Source organism: Canis lupus, chromosome 17, assembly GCF_011100685.1.
Source record: "Canis lupus familiaris isolate Mischka breed German Shepherd chromosome 17, alternate assembly UU_Cfam_GSD_1.0, whole genome shotgun sequence".
NCBI lineage: Eukaryota > Metazoa > Chordata > Mammalia > Carnivora > Canidae > Canis > Canis lupus.
Window position 1 is genome coordinate 54,863,567 of NC_049238.1, and position 22,737 is coordinate 54,886,303.

The window sequence follows — 22,737 nt, forward strand, 5'->3', positions numbered from 1 at the left end:
ACAGAGACATAGGCAGAGGGAGAAGCTGGCTCCCCATAGGGAGCCCAATGCGGGACTTGATCCCAGGACTCCAGGATCATGCTCTGAGCCAAAGGCACATGCTCAACCACTGAGCCACCCAGGCATTCCCCTTTTTCTCTTTTCAAAGAGAATGATAGGGGGAGGAGAAAATAAGATGGCTTTTAAGGAGTGTTCAACACTTTTTTTCTTTTTTACCCCACCACAAATTAAGATAAATGTTTTCATCATAATCTGGTACACACAACTTTGTGTACTTAACAAAATTTAATGAAACAGTATGTACTCCTTACTAAATGCAGAGGACTCTAATAGTTCCTCTTTTGTTTAATTGTATTCAGACACACACACACATACTCTGGTCACAACCACTATAAATTCATTTCACAACTACTGAAAGGCAACTTTGACTTTGAAAAACATGAATTAAATCATTGAAAACAAGCAACAATAGTATATTAGTTTGCTAGGGCCACTGTCACAAGGAATCACTAACTGGGTGGCTTAACCAGCAGAAATGTACTCTCTTGCCCCTCTGGAGACTAGCAGCCTGCTTGTCAGCAGGGTCGGTTCCTTCAGAGCATCACGGAGAGTCTCTGCTCCAGGCCTCCTCACCAGCCTCTGGTGGTGTGTGGACCATCTTGGATATTCTTTGACTTGTAGATGCTTCACCCCCATCCCTGCCTTCATTTCACTTGGCGTCTCCCTGGATGCATGTTGTGTGCTGGCTTCCCTTTTTAAGGATACTAGTCATTGGATTAGGGTCCCTCCCTATTCTCATATGACCTCAACCAATGATGTCTAACAGCAACTGAAAACATCTGCAGTGACCCCATTCCCAAATAAGATCACTTGTTGAGGTCCTGGGAGCTAGGGTTCATCATATGAGTTTTGTTGGGGGAAGCATAACTCCATCCGCAACAAATTATAAAAATACAAAATTGAAAAGACATCATAGAAGTTCCCATCTCATTGAGCTCTTATTATATGGCAGACTCTCAGCCAGGCATTTTATTGCACAAATTCAATAAATCTTTCTTGCCCTATTTCATAGTTGAGGAAGCCAATGGTGAGAGAGGTCAGTCTCTCAGATTTAAACTTAGGTCTCCTTCAGAGTTTATATGTGAGGGTAAGTCTGGTGTGGTAGTTGCTCTTGGAACTAAGCTTTTTTGGGATAATTACTCAATTTTGTGTGTGATTTCTGTATAAAACATAACTGTTTCCTTTATAAAAATATAATCTATTTGTATCAGGAATGAGCTCTTTCTGATAGTTCTAACGACTTCATGCTTTTTCTTTCCATTATAATTGTTAGTATAGTGTTGATTTTATTCCATTTTTTTAAAACTGAGTATCCTTTTCAAAATTCTTATACTTTTTGAGTGATTTTTTTTTTTTTTAAGATTTTGTTTATTCACGAGAGACACACAGAGAGGCAGAGACACAGGCAGAGGGAGAAGCAGGTTCCCCGCGGGGAGCCCAATCCCAGGACCCCAGGATCACGACCTGAGCCAAACACAGGCACCCCTTGAGTGATTTTTTAAAAACAAATAATATTTTATGTATTTATTTTAGAGAACTCGAGCAGGGGGAGAGGGAGAGAGAACTTCAAACCAAGTCCAAGGGGAGTGCAGGGCCAAGGTGGGGCTGGATCTCGCAGTCCTGAGACTACTGAAATCAAGAGTCAGAAGCTCAATTGACTGAGCCACCCAGGTGCCCTGAGTGATGTTTCTCAGTAACATAGTAGCTATGCCTGGTGTTAATATTGAAGAAGTTACTTTAGAGAGACTTAACAAATGTGCCCTTATCCCAGCATGAGGAATATGTGCGGAATGCAGGTGTTTTGTTTTGTGTTATGTCACTGAAATACAAAATAAAGGAAATTTTGAATTAAGAAAAATAAATAAATGGGGATCCCTGGATGGCTCAGCAGTTTGGTGCCTGCCTTCGGCCCAGGGCATCGCCCTGGAATCTCGGGATCAAGTCCCACGTCGGGCTCCCTGCATGGAGCCTGCTTCTCCCTCTGCCTATGTCTCTGCCTTTCTCTCTCTCTCTCTCTCTCTCTCTCTGTGTGTCTCTGTCTCTCATGAATAAATAAATAAAAGCTTTAAAAATAAATAAATAAACGAACTTAGGTCTCCTGGAGTTCAGAGCCCATGGTTTCCCGTTTGCCTTAGCGCTGTACCTGTTCATAGAAAATGGTCCAAATTGAAATGCTCTGCACAGATAAGAAATGCACTACAAAATCACACTGAAGTTCACAGCAAAGATGACCTCTTAAAGGACCTGCAGGTGTTAGGGTCCCTAGGGTCCTATGAGTCCTGGGAGGTATGTGCCCTTGGGACAGGGAGTACCAGTAAACACTTGGCTTTGTCCACTGAACTCATCATCCCCAGCAAGCTGCTGCATTCCTAACAACGCCCAGCAACCAGCCAGGCAAAGCACTGTCTCCCTTTGTGCTTCCCTACCCTCATTCTGAATTTAGATCAGGGTGAAGAGTAGAGAGAGAAGGAAATGAGCCAGAAAATAGAAAATTAATACTTGGTGGAGTCGTCATATTTTAATATTAATTTATAGGCAATGTCAGATCACCAGAGTTAAATCTTTTTATCAGCAGGCTGCTCTAGGGTTTGAAAATTGGCATCCATCATTGTAAATCAGGTCTCAGGAGCCCTAGGGAATGGTCTCTAAGGATGAGGGTTGATCCAGGGTGGGCAGAAATGTAAATACTTGATTAGCTGTGTCCTTTTCTTTCACACCAACCCTAAAATATTTCTACATCACATTGAGTGACAATGGTATGTTAAATAGTTACGGGAGGTAAGAAGCTATTCAGGTTTATATGGTTAGCCTACTTTTAATACTTGTCTTCTTCCCTATCAATCCTAGGAAACTGTTTTGGGCGAGGCACTTGTTTCGGGGTGGTATTCCTGGCTCACGGGTCTAGGAATGGGCTTATTCATCTCCTGTCTGCTCAGGCCCTAGCAGCACACCATTTCTCCCAGCTGGCCAGGTGTCCCATTTTTGCCATGAGCCTGGGAGCAGGAGCACTAAAATGACTGGGATGACCTCCTGTGACTCTCCTCTCTTGTCGTTGCAGCACTCTGCAGAGGGCGTGTGGTGAGAGTCCCCACGGGGAGCCTGGTGCGGGTGGTGGGCACCGAGCTGGTCATCCCCTGCAACGTCAGCGACTACGACGGCCCCAGTGAGCAGAACTTTGACTGGAGCTTCTCGTCTTCGGGGACCGGCTTTGTGGAGCTGGCCAGCACCTGGGAGGTGGGCTTCCCAGCCCAGCTGTACCGGGAGCGCCTGCAGAGGGGCGAGATCGCGTTGAGAAGGACCGCCAATGATGCTGTGGAGCTGCACATAAAGAACGTTCAGCCCTCAGACCAGGGCCACTACAAGTGTTCGACCCCCAGCACAGATGCCACCGTCCAAGGCAACTATGAGGACACGGTACAGGTTAAAGGTATGTCCTCACTCATCCTGTCTGGGGCCAGACTTTTCTCTGCCACTCTGCTTTGTTGAGAAACTTAACTCCTCTGGGACTCTGCCCCCTCCCCCGCCCCTGGCCAAGGTACAGAGGTCTCTTACTTGACTGATTCAAAGCAGAGGCTAGGCCAGGCCACCCGTGAGGGCCCTTTCTCTTCATCACGATTCTGGACCACCCGTGGCTGGTACAGTGGCAGGGCCCAGCTCTCTGCCGGGTAGCCTGCACTCGGTCCAATGGCTGGCTCTACCATTTGTCAGCTGTGTGGCCGTGGGCATGGCATGGCCCATGTGGCCCGTTCTCCTCCTCTACAAAACAGTGCTTCCCTTAACCGTTGTGAGGACGAGGTGAGTTAGCATGTATCAGGCCTCAGAGCAATTCCAGAGTCAGCATTCCTAAGGTTTGCAATGAAAAGGTGATGGTTATGATGACATTCACTTTGATGGTTATGATGACATTCACTTTGATGGGAATATCAGATACTTCAAAGCTCATGTCTTTGTTTGTGTCCTTCATGATTTAAGTGACCACTTGTGGGCAGCCCTGGTGGTGCAGCGGTTTAGCGCCACCTGCAGCCTAGGGCGTGATCCTGGTGATCCTGGAGACCCGGGATCGAGTCCCACGTCAGGCTCTCTGCAAGGAGCCTGCTTCTCCCTCTGCCTGTGTCTCTGCCTCTCTCTCTGTGTCTCTCATGAATAAATAAATAAAAAATCTTAAAAATAAGTGCCCACTCGTTCTGGAATTTGGGTGGGTTGTATGTAGAGAAAGAACGATGTAGTCACTGCTACCTTATGATGGAACCCTACTAACTTTTTGTTCTCATTCTGCAGAGAATCAAACCTTATGTTTCTGGAAGGTTTAGGGTTTTTTGGGTTTTGTTTTGTGTTTTTCCATTTTCCAAATCCTATTAGATTTTTTCCCACATTCAATTCTCTGAACCCCATGTAGAATATCAGGCAGGATATTTCCCTGATTTACATATGAGGAAATGGAAGAGCATAGAGAGGTTAATTACTTGCCCAAAAATCATACAGCTGATTGGCAAATGAGCAAGAACATAGAAAGATGTTTGGGGCCAACAACATAGAAAGCTGATTATTGTTATTATTACTTAATTACACATTTATTTGTAGCCTGCCTTATTCCAAAAAGTATTTATATCAGAGTAGGGAGTGTAGGTAACAATCGGGAAAGGAGAAGATGTACGTGATGATCTAAGAAGAAGGGGCTGATCCAGGTATTCATCCCCTCTGTAATGATGTACAGAACCCTGCCATGTCTCAGGTGCTGTTCCCCACATTCGACCCATGAGGGAGTAAAACAACCATATCCATTATGGAGGTACTAAAACATGGAATCTACCTCTTTCCTCACCTCTTCCTTATAGAAAATCCTAAAGCTGTTTTGTTAGAAAAAGTCTCGTGAGACATTCTTGCATTGCAGGTAAATAATGTGTGTTTTTAGTTATCACACACATACTGTACCTCTGTTAGGTCAGATGCACACCTGTCTCCCCTGTAATTCTCATCCTGAGGAGTAGGGGGCAGCAGGAGAATTCGCTGGGACCCTGTCCCCCAGTGTCTTCCTGTTTCTTCTCCAGTCTTAGGAAGGAAGGAGCAAAGAAGCAGCTTTTCTTGGGTGAGGAAAGCAGTTAGATGGCCATGAATGAGACTGGCTGGCTGCCCAGGTAGGGCCTCTGGTGGCTGCCACGCGTGGCCCACGGTCTGTCTGGCCGTCAGCTCTGTGGGTCTTGAAACCATTCAGCCATGTGTTGACAGATATCTGACTACGAGAACGGAGTCATGTTAACTGGACTCGCAGACTGACGGATATACTAGGTCATTATATTCATTTTGCAGTAGACAATTGTCTTTGGGTTAGGCCTTTCTAAAAATGAAGCAGTTCTTTTCCTCAAGGACACAAATTCGTTTCTAAGTGGAATTTCAAGAAAAACCAAAGACCTAACGAATAGTAGCGTTTGAGGATTCTTTTATCCAGCTCATAGAGGAGCCTAAGAGTGTAGAGCCTTGGTAGAGCCTCCTCTCTGGTTATCTTGATTATCTCTTCCCTTTCCTCAGTAGCACTCACCAATACTTTAGTTTTTTTTTTTTTTTTAAGATTTTATTTATTTATTCATGAGAGACACAGAGAGGGAGAGAGGCAGAGACACAGGCAGAGGGAGAAGCAGGCTCCATGCAGGGAGCCTGATGTGGGACTTGATCCCCCGTCTCCAGGATCGCGCCCTGGGCCAAAGGCAGGTGCTAAACCACTGAGCCACCCAGGGATCCCTACTTTAGTTTTTTTTCCCCCACCAATACTTTCTTGATTTCTGGTCCCCTTATTCTAGACTCTAAAGAGCCAGGCTTTTCCCAAATGGCCCTAATACAGGGTACCCAGTTGAGGGTTCTGCTTCCTTTGACTGGTTCCTATCCTGCACATACTTTCTGCTCACCCTAGTTATTCATTTATTTATTTATTTATTTATTTATTTATTTGAGATACAGAGAGAGAGAGAAGCAGGCTCCATGCTGGGAGCCTGACGTGGAACTCGATCCCTGGTCTCCAAGATCACACCCTGGGTTGAAGGCGGTGCTAAACCGCTGAGCCACCGGGGCTGCCCTATCCTAGTTATTCTTAATGCATTTCCCAGGCCTCAGGCCACAGGCAGCTCTTGGCTGTGCTTTTGCCCTCTTGGGATCATGTTGCTTTAGCTGGTAGACGATTCTTCAGCCTCCCTGCTGTAGCCAGGTGCCCTGCCACAGGAGTGTTGGACGGTACCAGCCAGTTATTTTACCACTATTGCTGAGTGCCAAGCACCTCAGCTTCTCACTCCAGCTGTCATCCTCCTCCCCCCACCCCACTGCCCTCCCCCCAGACCGGTCCAGTCGTCATCCCTTTGTAGAGCTGGGGAAACTGAGGCAGAGGGGAGTAAAGTAGCTTGCTCAGGGGTGGCAGAAACACATACCCAAGGCATAGCTCCCAAAAGGGGGAGGGTGCTCTGCCCAGTGCTGGTGGGAGTAAGGGTCCTTTTAGTGCCTCTTTTTCCTTTTCTCCCCTTCCTTGTTCTTTTTTCCCCCTTTTTCGTTTGTTTTTTCCTTGTTCAGATCAGAAAGTCAGCTGAGATTACACCCGAATTACAGTGGGAGAGCGTGTCCCCCCCCCCCCTTGTTCCGTGGGCATCAGAACAGGGCCAGGGCGCAGAGGGCCCTGGAGGGGGCAGGAGCCCACGGAGGCGGGAGGGGCAGGGGCAGGGGCAGGGGCAGGGGGGCGAGGCGTCTGATGGCTGTGCTTCCTCCCCGCAGTGCTGGCCGATGCCCTGCGCGTGGGTGCCGGCCCGCCGCCCGCCCCGGACCTGAGCCTGCGCCTGGGCGAGCCGTTCGAGCTGCGCTGCGCGGCGTCCACGGCGTCCCCGCTGCACACGCACCTGGCGCTGCTGTGGGAGCTGCGGCGCGGCGCGGCCCGGAGGAGCGTGCTGGGCCTGAGCCACGACGGCCGCTTCCGCCCGGGGCCCGGCTACGAGCAGCGCTACCGCGCGGGCGACGTGCGCCTGGACACCGTGGGCGGCGACGGCTACCGCCTGTCGGTGGCGCGCGCGCTGGCCTCGGACCAGGGCTCCTACCGGTGCGTGGTCAGCGAGTGGATCGGAGAGCAGGGCGGCTGGCAGGAGATTCAAGAGAAGGCCGTGGAAGTGGCCACCGTGCTGATCCAGCCCACGGGTGAGCCTCTGCAACCGTCGGGCCGAGCGCGCTCCCCTGGTTTCTGGCGGGTGGCGGGGGAACGACCCAGGCGGGCCCGTGGGCCTTGCTGGCCAGGTTTGTGCAGGTCGGGTGAGGCCTCGAGTCCAGGGGCCGGGGGGGGCCAGGTCGGATGGTGGTGAGTTTGGCGAGGGTGCATTTTTGGTGCCGAGGCCCTAAGCTTTGCTTTACAGCTGCCTCTGTCTGGATTCGTACTCCTGGGACGCTCGCCTGTAAGACGGTTGTTGGCTGACAGATGAAGGCCCTTTAAGTGCCACAATGAGGTCTGACCTGGTGTTCAGAGGGGGCTTTGGGGCAGAGCTTCCCCCACTCTGCTCCCTTTGTCTTGTTTTGTCTTAATGGAGTGTTTCCTGAATTTCTGGATGTGCAACTGGCTCACCCCACATGTCTGGTCTTCCTTCAGTCCTCTAGATGTGCCTTTCAAGTCTCCTCAGATGTGCCATCCCAGCTAGGTGAGACTTCTCTCAAGCTGGGCCTCTTCTTGTTTTGTGTATGACACTTATCCCAGGAGCGTGCATATAGCCCTGGGGTCTGTCTCCCTGCAAGAAGTCCTGTGTCCTCTCACCTGTGAACCAAGCTTTGTTTTTGAAGAAACACACACACACTTTCTTAGTCCTGCTAGAAAGTAAGAAAATACAAGATACATTTTAGAAAATCCGTAAAAAGAAAAGTTATTATTGACCTAGTGTCCAATAAGCATTAATAAAGAACCTATACTGGGTGATCAGCTCTGTCTGCGCCCCGGGGTCAGAAGTGCTTGAGGAATGTCCCCAGGCCTCTTAGAGCCTCCTCCAGCTTTGGCAGAGACAGCATAAAGAGACCATGTCAGGATGAGGTCATTGCTGTGGATGGATGGTTGTCCCTGGTTTTCCCGGAGTCTGACATCTCCAGATCTGTCGCTGTGTCCTCCTGCTTTGTCAACTGGGAAGACCATGGGCAGACTCATTTCTTGCATATAAATGTGAACATGTGGCCGCTCTGTAGCTCAGATGAGAAGGGAAGCAGGAGATAGTACTCGTGAGGAGTATTTTTCCTCTGTGGGCTACATGGTCCTGAGCACTTCACTCTGCGGGTATACCACTGCACAGGAATTAGATTTTGTCAAAAGCAGGACTGGGGTTCCTGGGTGACTGCAGCCAGCAGTGAGGTGGGAGGTGCTCTTGCCGAGGAAAGGGACTACCCGTCATGGTCAGTCTTGGTTCTACTGGTTACAGAAATCACTTTCTGGGCAGCCCGGGTGGCTCAGTGGTTTAGCGCCGCTTTCAGCCCAGGGTGTGATCCTGGAGACCCAGGATCAAGTCCCATGTCAGGCTCCCTGCGTGGAGCCTGCTCTCCCTCTGCCTGTGTCTGTGCCTCCCCCCCGCCCCCGTGTGTGTGTGTGTGTGTGTGTGTCTCATGAATAAATAAATAAAATCTTAAAAAAAAAAAAAAAAGAAATCACTTTCTTAGTGGACTCAGGTCACCTTCCCTTAAGGAAGTGATCAATCTGTCCTAAGAAACTGGGATATTTACCTTGCATCACACAACTGTTCTCCGGGGTCAGAAGGGTTAAGAGTTTCATATTTGCAACAAGTGGGACGCCTGGGTGGCTCAGTGGTTGAGTGCCTGCCTTCGGCCCAGGTCATGATCCCAAGGTCCTGGGATTGAGTCCCACCTTAGTTAGGCTCCCTGTATGGAGCCTGCTTCTCTCTCTGCCTATGTCTCCACCTCTCTCTGTGTGTGTCTCTAATGAATCAATCAATCAATCAATCTTTAAAAAAAAAAAAACAACAGATTTGCAACAAGTTATCTTTTTATGTGCTATTTCAATTGTAAAGGTATATTTTATTTCAAATAGGCCATAAAACCCATAATATTGAGTGTAAGACTTGACAACTCTGAACCTCTTAGGCACCTAATAGCATCTGGCTGTCATTTGAGCCTGGGTTTTGTAACCATTTTATGCCATGGGCTGCTGCTGCTGCCTTTTTTTTTTTTTTTTTTTAAGATTTTATTTATTTATTCATGAGAGAAAGAGAAAGAGAGAAAGAGGCAGAGACAGAGGCAGAGGGAGAAGCAGGCTCCATGCAGGGAGCCTGAGGTGGAACGGTATCCCAGGACCCCGGGATCACGACCTGGGCCAAAGGCAGACGCTCAACCACTGAGCCACCCTGGCGTGTCCAGTCCCATGGGCTTGTTGACAGTCTTTTGAAGCCCACAGACCTCTTCAGAATTAACGTGTTTTAGTTCAGTAAATTGTCTATAAGATGACAAAGGAAAATGATTGTATTGGAATAGGTATCAAAATATTTTAAGACAAATTTTTTTATATAGTAATAATATTGGGCTTTGTTAATGCCTTAAGTAATATATAGTGGCAGGTTTAACAACCACTGTAATTTCCCAAGTAGCAATGAATGCAAATGATTCTTTAAGATATTATTTGCAACAATTGCAATGTAACTTGAAACAATTTATGATTTCTGTTGGGCCAGAGTTCCAGGGACAGATAATACCATTAGTGGTTTTTCACTTAGTTTCGTAGTGAGAGCAGATGCTATATTTCAGGTAGAGATTAGTCAAAACAACGATAAGATGTTTTTCCGCCTGGGTCACAGACTTGCTAAATTGTCATCTTGGACCCAGGTTAGGAACCACCACACTAGAGTGCTGGCTTTTCTCTCTTTGTCAACACCTGCAATATCCATAGCTAGCTTCTTAAAAATCTTATAGCACTGTTATGATAAACAGCCCAAAGCTACCTAAACAGTGGGGCTGTGTTACGTATGTGGGATTAACCACCCCCCCCCCCCCGCCCCAATGTCAGGAGTGGTCTGGTTCACGCCCAGATCTTGGTGTCTAATTTATGGACGCAGTTATATCCAATAGGAGAAATCTTCACCACCACAGGCTTTGTCTGGGGTGCCCCCTTGCATTATGAGTCCTTAGAAATCTTTTTTTTTTCTTCTGCCTTCTCCATCCTGTCTCCCAACCATGAACCCCTCCCAATCCAGAACATACGGGGAACAATGGTCAGTTACGTGGCAAGCTATTTAGCAACTTGCAGAGAGAAGATTGCAAAGTGAATTCTTCCACTGAAGAGACATTTCTGCCGATATTCCTAAACCTAAGAATCTGGTTTCTCCATATGCACAATCCACAGCTGCATGTCTAGCCCTTCTTCACTCACCTCCTTCCCTCCTGAGCCACCTTTTGCCTCCGGCTGGCACAGAGGGACTCCAGCAGTATTCCAGCAGCCCTAACCGTAAGCATTGTACATGGGACTGTCAGAACCACAGTGCAGGCTCGGAGCAGTGGTTTCCATACGGACTCCTCTCAAAAGATGCCCTCAAATTACCTTTAGCCCCTTTAAGGAGGTGAAGGAGGAGGAAGAATTTGGAGGGTGGGTGAAGGTGAGAAATCAGACTTTTAAATTTCCTTTTATAAATACTCTACCCATCTCATTTTCTGTATTTGTCAAAGTGGGTCTTGAACTTGGCCTGAAGGGCTTGTGGGAAATGTTGTCAGGCTTTGGAAATAGGCATAGGAAAGCAGTCCGCTCTGAAGGGCAACAAGGCCTGTGGGGTTCGGCCTTTTCTGAACCTGCCACCAGCCTTTGTTGCTGAGCTTACTCAGGAGAGCCACTGATGAAGACCAGGGCTGTGCCTCCACTTGAATCCCCTGGGAAGTGTTAGCTATTTCTCATCGAAGGGGTTGTTCCCAGAGCATTAGCACAAGTCGAATGTTTTTCTACTCTGATTACAGATGTTCGGCTTCTTAAAAAAAAAAAAAAAAAAAAAACAACTTCAGTAACGTAAAATGTTTCCATGTAAAAAGCTTTGACAGGGGAATGCTGAAACCAGATCTGCCTTGAGACTGTGACACTAGATACTTCAGTGCTTCATCTAAATATAGTCTACTTTTAATTATCCACACTCGTGTGAGAAGGCAGCAGCGTGGATAATCCAAGAGTCATTGTGTTTTGGTTTTAGAATATGCTTTATGTTTGACTTTAAGGCAGATATGCCTAATAGAATAAATGATGCTCTACGTCTATTCCATTGCATTGCATTTTGAAGGCTTGACTCATAAGGCATTTTTGTCTGGTTTCATTTTCCTGGTCCTTCTGTTTAGGATTTTCAACTCTTTTACCCAGAAGATGGTTGTACCCTCACCTCCTGCACTCCAGCCTCCAATGCCAAATCCCTGGTCCCCAAGTCAGAACTGAACTGTCCTTTCTCTGTAAAATCACCCAAGTCTTATCATGCACATGGAGAAAGTACAATTTTAGTTTTGTGAAGTCCATCTTCTTTTCAAACAAGTGTTAACGGTTAAGAGCAGGGTCCCTGGAGGCAGACAGCCTACTTTTAAATCCCAACTCAGCTGTGTTTTACCTGTGTGACCTTGGGCAAGTTACTTAACTTCTCTGCCCTTCAGTTTCCTTATCAGTAAAATGAAGATAAAAATAGTAGTTACCTCCTAGGGCCGTTTTGAAGGTTAACATTTCCAAGGCACTCAGAACAGTGCCTGGCATATTGTAAGTGTATGTAAGTGTTTCCCATTCTTAGTGTTTTCATGGAATGAAAAGAAATACGTTATGGTTTCCTTTATTTATTCAGTAAATACTTCTCAAGCGCTTACAGTTTTGGTACAAAACCTTCTAACTTTAATGCCATAAATAAGAACATAAAAGGAGATGATCTAAAGGGGAGGAGGGGCACACATAACACAGATTATCTAGATTTTTTTTTTTTTTTCATTTTTTAAGTTCTACGAGCGGCCGTGGCCAGGAGTATGTCTGTGGCTGAGGGAAAGGAGCTGGATCTGACCTGCAACATCACAACAGACCGAGCAGATGACGTCCGACCTGAGGTGACATGGTACTTTAGCAGGACACCGGATGGCACTTTGCCTGGCTCCCTCATGTTGGCACGGCTGGACCGGGATTCCCTGGTGCAGAGCTCTCCCCACGTTGCTTTGAGTCATGTGGATGCACGCTCCTACCATTTACTGGTTCGAGATGTTAGCAAAGAAAACTCTGGCTACTATTTCTGCCACGTGGCACTCTGGGCACCCGGACACAACAGGAGCTGGCACAAGGTGGCCGAAGCCAGGTCTGCCCCTGCCAGTGTGGACGTGACCAGGCTAGGTGAGTGGTTGGGAAGATGGCTCTTAGCCTCTCTGGCTTGCTCCCTTCCCTGGGAGATGAGGATGAGTCAGTGCACTGTGCCTTTTGCGTTATCTTGGCGTTCTTTACATCAGGGTGAGCGTACTTGAGCCTGGACAGATCCCAAGCTGGGGGTGGGGAGGAGAGCAAAGAAGGCTGAAACAGAATCTGGCAGGCAAGGGAAATGTTTAGATAATGTGGCCTTAGTTGTCTCAATACCCTCATTTGAGAGGATATAGTTTCCTTTTGTTGTCAAGATTTGCAGGGTCGGCCCTGCTGAATGGCTCTTTGAAATGGATCTTTGTTGGAGCCAGAACACTGCCATTCTTCCTTTCCTTTTCCTAGACTCTGAGGTGCTCTCTGGCAGGAGGTGGTGGTTTCCTAAAGTCCAGAGCAGAAAGAATTCCTTGAGCTAACGGAATGTGCTTGGGTTTTTTTTGCACCCCCCCCCCCCATGCCCTGGAATCCCACAATGATTTTATTTGTAGATACCAGTTAAATAGCATGGCCTTCCTGTTTCCCCAGGCTCTTGCACCCGCTACAAGTCCCCAGTGGAGGAGCAGAGTGGCTCTCAACTGTGGGCCACCAGGTCCTCACTTTATAACTGCTTGCCATATATGTGAAATTGTCATACCTTTCTTTTTTACCACTGTCATCTTCCCTGCCCCTCGTTTCACTAAATGCTTGCCCTGCAGGCCCAACGTTCTTCATTTTTATCACTATCTTGTGATTAATTACTGGTTAAGCCTTAAGCAGGACAGGGTTGATTGGAGGATGGGGTGTTTCCCTTCCTACCTCGTCCAAAGGTGGAGATGAGCCTACCCTGCTGTCTTGAGCTCGATCTCTCTGCTGTCCTGTGGCTATTTGGCATCCCTCTGACGTTAGTGGGCGAACCAGATCTTTAAAGGCCAAGAAATCATTTCCCCTGTTGTCTGATACTGAGCATCCTCCCACCATGACCCGCATCTCACGCTGTGCTCTTCCTGGTCTCTGCATCAAAATCTCCTGGGTTAGTGGCACATTCACTGTCTGTTTCTCCCTATTACGCCTTTATTTGGGCCTTTATTTGGCAAAGTGGGGGAGTTGGCAAGTGGGGACCGAGGGGGCAGGGTGAAGTGGAAGAAGAGAGTGAGCAGAAGCTTGGCCAATTCAGAGTGAGACCAGGCAGGGTGTTAATCATCCCTGGTAGCAAAGTGATTCTTTGATATCTGCACAGTAAAAGGCACAGGCTTTATCTGGCGAGCTTTTTATTCCTGCCGTCTGAACCCTGTGCGAGACTCTCGCTAGGAAGTACTGAACTGGAACAATGTTGGCCCAGCTAGAACTCTCCTTAGCAACCTTCAAAATAAAACAGATGTTGTCAGCACCGAAAAGAAGATTTTTCATCTCTGGAGCTGAATTTGTCTCACGGCTCTGATCCTCCGTGCATTGTGTGCTGCTGTCAAATCCCTGCGCTGACTCCCAGTACCCCCTCCCCCTCCAACTTAGAATCAGCTCTGGTGCTGGTTTTTTTTTTTTTTTTTTTTTTGAAAGCCTGGTCTGCACTCCAGTGTGAGGGCCTCTTTGAAGTGCTGTCGTTCTGATCCCAGCATTGCCTGGGGGAGATGTGCCTGGGGGAGACGTGGGTGGGGGTGGGGAGTGGGAGTGTCAGAAAGCAGGAGGGTTGCTCCGGGAGGGAATGGGCTCTTTTAACTGGAAGGGGTTTGTTGGTGGTGATGTTCTCCAGAGGGTGAGAAGAAATGAAGAGATTAAATTGTGGGAAAAGGCTCCATTATTATCCTGGGGATCCAGTTGTTTGTTTTCCTGCAGAGTGCCAGTAAAACCACTGTCCTGAAAGTCACCAGCCTGCTTTATGCTGACCCATGGGAGGTATGCAGGACCCGCACCTTGCACGTCGTTTTGCACATGAAGGGCACACTCAGTAAACATTGGCTGAATTGAGCTCTTGGCTGTGCTCAAGTATGTGCACAGGAAAACAAGAATTGCAAAGAAAGCAGTGACAATTAACTTAGAGAATATGCAGAGATATGTGCACATGGGTAAACCTTCTGGGAGCGTAAATGGTAGAAAAACCGCTTGCATTCTTCTTTCTTCCTCTTGAATCTCCTCCTAACCCTGCCTATGACTCACACCATTACAGCTGCTTGGACACTCATTCAGGAGGCGAGTTGGGCAGGAGTACAGCTGCAGACCTTTCCCTAGGACCTCCAGAGATGGATGGGCCTGGCCTGATGCCATAGGATTGTTGTCTCTGGATACACAACCTGTAGGTGCACGCATGTGGATACCTGACCGCGTGCATCTTGGGGCCTGTTGGAGGTGATGGAGGAGTGTCCAAAAAAGACAGGAAGACAGGTGACCCGTCAAGGACTCTGTTTATGTAGGCCATCCTAGGTTATGTGATTATGGGATATTGTCACAAAAGAGTTCTTGAGGAAGTTGGTTCCTTATGTGGGTGTTAACACAGAACTTTGAGTTTTGTTGCTCGATAAAAATAATCATTACTGTTTATCAAACGGTTACTAGAAATTGGGCACTGGTCCAAGGGCTTTATGTGCATTAAATATCTGACTTCCATATAACCTTGTGAGTGAGATACTGGCCACTATTCCCATCTGAAAATCACTGATCTTTATTTTGCTTATGATTCTGAGGATCAGGATTTAAGGAAGGACACATCAGGGTTCATCACTCATGCACACAGGGACAGCTGGGACGACTAGAGATGGGGATCCCCTTCCATATGGCTTTCTTGTGTGCATGACACTGTTCTCCTGGCCCTCCCTATCTCCACGTGGCATCTCACCCAGGCCCTTTGCATGTGGCTTGGGTTTCTCATAACATGTTCTTCTTGGGACAGTCACACTTCTTACATGGTGACTGGCTTCCAAGAGGCAGGAAGTACATGTTCCCAGCCAGTTGAAAGCTGGCCCTGGCCTTGGCACAGTGTCACTTTGGCTGCTTTCTATGGGTCATGGCCATCACAGAGTCTGTTCAGCTTCAAAGGGACAGAGAGAAAGAGACCTCATGTCTCTTAAAAAAAAAAAAGATTTTATTTATTTATTCATGAGAGACAGAGAGAGAGAGGCAGAAACATAGACAGAGGGAGAAGCAAGCTCCCTGCAGGGTGTGATCCTGGATCCCACGACCCCAGGATCACAACCTGAGCCAAAGGCAGATGCTCAACCACTGAGCCTCCCAGGCGCCCCAGAGACCCCATCTCTTAGAGTAACAAGGTCACACAGCAAAAGGGCATGGAAGATGGGAAACATTACTGTAGACGTCTTTGGAAAATAGAATCTACCGAATGGTGAAGGCTTGTTTCTTTTATTTCAAAAGAAATGTTTAGAATGACTTACAGAGAATTATGTTCCAAGACAAGTATGTCCCAAATATTGTCATCTTATGTGGAAACATTTTGGCTCTGGGAATCCGCTTTATTCCTGAAACCCTAGAGCGTTGAGTCCTAAAAGCTGGGCCATTCTTGTCTTTATTTGCTTGGGGTTAGTGCACAGAGCAGATGAGGGAGTTGAAGCTGATTTGGGTCTTCTCATATGTTCCATGGAGATCAGGGCAGTGCTGTGCATGGGTCCAGCGAGTCCAGGAGTACTTGCAGCAGCTGGGTGGCTGTGGTGATTTTGTAGAGGGCAAGAAAAAGCCTCTTTTACTAGGATTTATGTCCTACTTTTGAAGGAGGGAAAAAAAAACCCACACACAAAGTTGGCCTGCAAAATTAAGCCCAATTTAAAGTAAGGGATATGGGGAATCTGGGTGGCTCAGTCCGTTAAGTGTCTGCCTTCAGCTCAGGTCATGATCTCAGGGTCCTGGGATCGAGCCCTGCGTCAGGCTCTCTCCTCATCGGGGAGCCTGCTTCTCCTTCTTCCTCTGCTGTGCCCCTTGCTTGTGCTCTCTTGCTCTCTCTGTCAGCTAAATAAATAAAATCTTTAAAAAAATAAAGTAAGATATAGAATCAAGATGAAAAAGGGTAAAAACAAATCAGGATAGATATCGCAAGGTGGTTGGGATGCATTAGTTAGCTGCACTCAAGCACTGAATTTGCCTCTGAAGTTTTGAAGAGTTGGGGCAAAGAGAACTGTGATTGCACAGTTCACCTCTGATGAAGGGAAACGGAGAGCCAAACTTTTTGTTGACACTGAATTTATCATGCGCCTTTTTAGGTAAGGGCATTGGATAACATAATGGACAGTGCTTTCAACTGTTCTTTTATGAAAGGCTGAGTGATTGTTTAAATGGATGTTTCTCGTCTCCACTCTCTATAAAAGCTGAGAGCGTAAATCTTAAGTGTGTGAAGGAGTTTCTGTAAGAAGCTGAGTTACCGTAGAGGACAAACGTTGCTTTGTGTCGATCCAATTTAGTTTATGGCTAGAACTGGAGGATCTGTGGAGGAATGGCTAGTTAATCTGCATAGTAGGCCATCTCTCTCTGCAATCAGATGTCTCAAATGAGCCTTTGGCACGGATTGGATACTAATCAGTTTATGGTTGAGGTCTCTGCCCAAAGTACCAGACTTCTGCGGTGTTAATTGGAGGAGGTTTTGTGGGTTTCAGCTACAAGAGCAGGAGGAGGCAGAGCTGAGTTGGGCTTTTTAGTCTTAAAAACCTGATTTGCATTCTTCCCCACTAGAGGACTGTCCCCTCTTCCAGCAGTGTGCCAGCAAGGAAGGTAATTATTTTTCTTTAAAAGGAGCTGCTAATCTGCTAAGTACTTGGTAGAGACTTCAGAGTTCTGTGCCATCCACGGGAGATAAGATTCAGATCTGCAGAACATTAGGGGCCGCTATTATCAGCTCTCTGTCCACGGTTACCTCTGAAGACAGAATAGCATGTGGGCCAATCCCGGAGTCCTGCTCCACCATCTTCTAGCCCTGTTGTGTTGGGTGTGTTGCTTTGCTTTTCTTGGTTTCGTGGAATAATGTGCACGAAGTGCTTATAGCACTTATAGTGCTTATAGGACCCTGGGATCATGCCCTAAGCCGAAGGCAGACGCTCAACTACTGAGCCACCCAGGTGCCCCTGCACCAAGTTCTTACCTAACTAAGGCATACAAGTCTGTCTCAGGGCATGGAGGGGCTAGGGATGTGTGTCCTGGAAGCTGCTGCTCCCAAGAAGGGGTTGAGATGACCACACCCAGGCCCCTTCCTGCCCCTGCTCCCAAATCTGGTAATTCACTCTTCTGCCTCTGGGAGCAGCAAGTAAGGATGAAGATAGAAAAACTGCATAAGGGTCATCCAAAGGATACTACTATTTTTTCCAAAATAGGCTAATGCTAGAAACAACCTCATAATAAAGGTTCTACTAAGGAAGGGTCAAGTGTCTCCCCAACACAACAGACTTTTTGTAGCCTTGTCTGTTTAAACGTTAGGGAACAGGGATGCTTGGGTGCTCAGTGGTTGAGCACCTGCCATTGACCCAGGGCCTGATCCTGGAGTCCCAGGATCGAGTCCCACATCAGGCCCCCCGCATGGAGCCTGCTTCTCCCTCTGCCTTGTCTCTGCCTCTGTCTCTGTGTGTCTCTCATGAATAAATAAATAAAATCATTTAAAAAAAATTAGGGAACATTTAATTGTTATGCAAATGACAAGAGTAGCAACTCTGACCGTCAACTTGCTCTACCTCGGTGGAGTACCTGCCCAGTTCAAGAAACTAGAACTCTGCATCAACAAAGACAAGGGCCCGCCTTCTCCTGTTCCCTGTAACTCATGCAGGCAGCTTGCTCCTCTGATTAGCTCTCCCAAGCTAACGAAGCTTCAACATGGGTATTAGAACAGGGCCCTGTTGTACACAGTTCAGGATTAGTGCCTCAGCTATGATTACCACTCTTGCCTTTTGGGACGTAGTGGGCTTCAAGAAAGCATTAATAACCAGGTGTGTGAGAAGGCTGTGCAGTTTGGTCCTGGTGGGAGCCCGGCCATAATTCTGCTCACACATGTCGCGCAAGACCTTAGGCTCCCAACCCAACTTGTCTGGGCTTTGAGTTTTGTTTGGCTTTGTTTTTTCTTTATTCCATTTGGAAAACATACATGAAAATTGTACCTGTCATAAGGTTGTTAGGCTTAATCGAAAATGCAAGGAAAGAGTACAGCTCGGCCCCTGGCATATAAGAAGCCCTCAATCCGTGCCAGCTGCTGTGACTGTCATTGTAAAACAGGGATGATGATAATACCATCTTTACGGAATTATTGTGAGAGAGGCAGTCAGGACACCTGGGTGGCTCAGTGGTTGAATGTCTGCCTTTGGCTCAGATCGTCTTGGGGTCCTGGGATCACGTCCTGAATTCTGTGTCTTCCTCTGCCCATATCTCTGCCTCTCTCTCTGTGTCTCTCATGAATAAATAAATACCACCTGAAAAAAAAGAAAAAAAGAAAAGAAAAAGGAGGCAATCTATGTGAAAACCTTCAGTGCTGGTCCATGCACACAGTAGGTTCAGAGAATTTCCTTTAATAAATTAGCCAAGGATTCTGACAGCTTTTCACCATTTTTGAAAGTGGTAACATGGGAGTTTAATGACCTGTATTAAAAAAAAAAAAACCAAAAAAAAACCCAAGTCTTGCTTTGGGCAGGGGGTGGGGAAGGGGTTGCAGTGTTGGTGGCCGTAGCTTTAGGAGATGGTGTGCATAGGAGCAGATAGCATCCTGGAGCTAGATTAGGGGGCAGGTCCTTACTTCTAAGAATAGAAGTATTGCTGTCATGGTTAGACTGGCCTCAGTATTTGGTGAAAGGGCTTACAATGCGGGTGGGCTGTTGTTAATTTTTTTTTTAACTTTTCAAAATACAAATTTAAAAAAACTTAACACAGAATTAGAAAGAGGTACCAGCTTCCATAATTACCAGTATTTGGCTAATCTTATTTCATCTCTCCTCTCTCCTGCAGTTGTGCACGTGCATGCATGCAAACACACACACACTTTTTTTTCTGGAAGAATTTAAAACCTATCCTAGACACATGTCATTTTGACATTAAGTGCTTTAGCATGCATCCTTAACTGATAAGCATTTTTGCAACATAACCACCATTGCATTCTTAGCTGATTTCTTGATGAGATCAAGCAGGATATAGTGCTAATCAGTAGTGAAATGCTTAGGCCAGAAATGAGCATTTTTTTTATTAAAGATTTTATTTATTTATTCATGAGAGAGAGACACACACACACAGAGGCAGAGACACAGACAGAGGGAGAAGCAGGCTCCATGCAGGGAGCCCAATGAGGGACTCGATCCCGGGACTCCAGGACCACGCCTGGGTCCGAAGGCAGGCGCCAAACTGCTGAGCTGCCCAGGGATCCCCAGAAATGAGCACTTTTATGCAAAGTATTAAATTTATTCCAGTTGAGCAAGTGTATTAATATCTTTTATGTACAAGGCACTGCAGGCATAGTACATGCAGATGAATTACGTAGGTAGTCCCTGACCCTGGGCAGAGTCCTAGAGAAGGTCCATAAGGCATACATACAATAATAATCAAAGATCAAGGCAGCATTGAGATAAAATCCTTGGAGAGCCATAAGCCTGGTGGGAGGTAGGGTCTCTGTGAAGGCTTGTTGAACACGAAGTCGAGGTGTGACAGGTGAGTTCAAAGTAGGCATTCTCCGTTAGTAGGAAAGGCTAGATAGAAGACGTGTGTGCACGATGGATTTCAAAGAATAGGCACAGTCTCTGCCAACGATATTTATAATTGTAAAATAGCAATAAAGGGAAATTTTTGTACACTAAAACACAGAACCCACCTGTACTCCTGACATTCTGACATGGTAAAGCCATATCTTCTGCTTGGAGGTGGTTTGGAGGTTATCCTTGTTGTCTTGGCCAGAGGCAAAGGGAGCCCAGATGAGGGTGGTGTACATGAGGTTTCACTTTTGTTCACAAATATTTATAGAGCATGTACTGTGTGCAAGTCCCAGAATGGGAGCCGTGTGAGAGTTAGGGACCCTCAGAGTGGACAGTCAGAGATGGCACACAATTCTGGTGGAGGTGACTCAGGAGAGTGAATGGTCGGTGTGGCAGCAGGAATAATAATTGAGAAGTTAGGAGGAAGAATAGCCATGTCTGTTTAGAGTGGGAGTCAGCTGCATGCACATGTGTGTATATATGTATGTGTATGGATGGATATGTGCTTCTATGTGTGTGTATGTGTGCATGGATATATGTGTATGCATATATGTATGTGTGTGCATGCATACATATGTGTGTATGTGTATGAATGTGTGCTTGTGTGTGCGTGGACATAAGAGTGTGTGCATGCATGTGTGTATAGGTATGCACGTGTATGAATGTGTGTTTATGCACGTGCATGTATGAGTGTGTATGTGCATGCATGTATATATATGCGTGTGTATGAATGTGTGCTTGCGTGTGTGGATATGAGTGTGTATGTGTGTACATGTGTGCATAGGTATGCATATATATGAATGTGTGCTTATATGTGTGCATGGATGTAAGTGTGTGCAGGTGTATGAATGTGTGCTTGTGTGTGTATGGATAAAGTATGTGTGTATTGCATGTGTGTGTATATGTGCATGTGTATGAATGTGTGCTAATGTGTGTGTGGATATAAGAGTCTGTATGTATGCATGTGTGCATAGGTGTGCATGTGTATGAATGTGTGCTTGTGCATATGCATAGATATAAGAGTGTGTATGTGCATGCATGCTGCATAGGTGTGCATGTGTATGAATGTGTGCTTATCTGTGTGCATGGATGTATATATTTGCATGCATGCATATGTGTGTATGTGTATGAATGTGTGCTTATGTGTGTGTGGATATAAGAGTATGTATGTATACGTGCATGTGTTCATAGGTGTGCGTGTGTATGAATGTGTGCTTGTGTTGTCTTGCATGTGTACATGTATGAGTGTGGTGTATGTGTGTCTGAATGTGGGATTGTGCATGTATGCTTGCATGTGTGTGTGTGCATGCAAGTGCACTGGCAGAGGGAGGTGGGAAGTGAGGTGATTAGGGTACAGATGTGCTATATGGTGATGCCATGGAAGCATGAAACCAAGATGCCTAGAAGCCCACTCTGTGCCCATGTTAGGGTCCTAGCTTAAGGAAGAACCCAGGGGAGCAGCTGGATTCTGATCCAAGGTTCCCAGGGCCTTGACCCTGGGTTTGGCCAGGCCAGAGTGTAGAAGGAGAGGGAGAGAGCTGCTCAGGTGGTTGGTGTGGGAGCTAGTGCCCACCTTTTCCATGTATCCCAGGGTTCTGACCACATATGTCACCAGTTCTCTGCCGTCTTTCATTCTAACTTTGACAGCCTTTATTTTCAAAGTACCACTTTGAAGGAATATGCTCAGAGGAAGGAGGTAAACCATGAAGGACTGAAGGATTTACTTTTAGGAGCTGGTAACTGATAAGGAGACAGAAGAGAAATCCAACAGATTGCCTTTGGCCATTTGGATTGTGCTAGTCATCCAGGCTGAGGTGATGACCCGTGGGGAGTTGTCTTCCTGGGTCAGATTCCTGGTGGTGGTACCGTGGCAGTGTTGTTGCCAGTTGTGGCATTCCATGTTGCTACAGGTCATTAGCCAGTCAGTGGTAGTGAGAAAATACAGAGTTTAGAGGACAGGGAGCTTGGGGGCACCTGGCTGGCCCAATTGGTTAAGCGTCTGCCTTGGGCTCAGGTCATGATCCCAGGGTCTTGCAGTCAAGCCCCGTGTCAGGCTTCCGGCTCAGCAAAGAGCCTGCTTCTCCCTCTGCCCCTCCCCCCCGCTTGTGCATGCATACACTCGCTCGCTTGCTCTCTTTCACTCAAATAAATACAAATCTTAAAAAAAATAAAGAAGTCAGAGAGCTTGGTTCATCTGAGAGGTGAGGATGTACTTCAAAGGTAGCAGAGATAGGGCACCGGATTCCTGTCTGCCACTTTTGAGCTGTACGGGCATGTTACCGACCTCTTTAAATCTCTAAATGGTGAAGAGTAGTTCACAAATACCTACATATGTGTGTGTGTGTATATGTGTATTAATACGTATGTGTACATATACATACGCACATGTTAGGCACCAGTTTAAGCATTTCATATATATTTTAAATACATATTTATATATATATAAGTATATAAAATATATCTTATTTTTAAATAATTTCTACACCCAACCTGGAGCTTGAACTTAACAACCTGAGATTAAGAGGCACATACTCTGCTGACTGAGCCAGCCAGGTGCCCCTGTATATGTTAACTCTTAATCCTCACAGCCACATTGTGAGCTAGTTACTATTGCTGTCTCTGTTTTTACAAGGGAGGCACCAGACAGGTTAAGAAATGTACGCAAGTATACAACGAGTAGGTGGCAGAGCCAGGATCCCAACA

The 22,737-nt window shown here is 46.7% G+C and overlaps 1 protein-coding gene across 1 annotated transcript in view; it reads left to right on the plus strand.

The window, feature by feature from the left end:
* The window catches only part of PTGFRN (prostaglandin F2 receptor inhibitor), an 80,030-nt gene that overhangs the window by 36,339 nt on the left and 20,954 nt on the right, over window positions 1-22,737 (plus strand). The window contains exons 2-4 of the mRNA XM_038561878.1: window positions 3,119-3,487; window positions 6,811-7,224; window positions 12,011-12,391. Coding sequence (XP_038417806.1) covers window positions 3,119-3,487; window positions 6,811-7,224; window positions 12,011-12,391 — 1,164 coding nt within the window. The remainder of the gene's footprint in view (window positions 1-3,118; window positions 3,488-6,810; window positions 7,225-12,010; window positions 12,392-22,737) is intronic.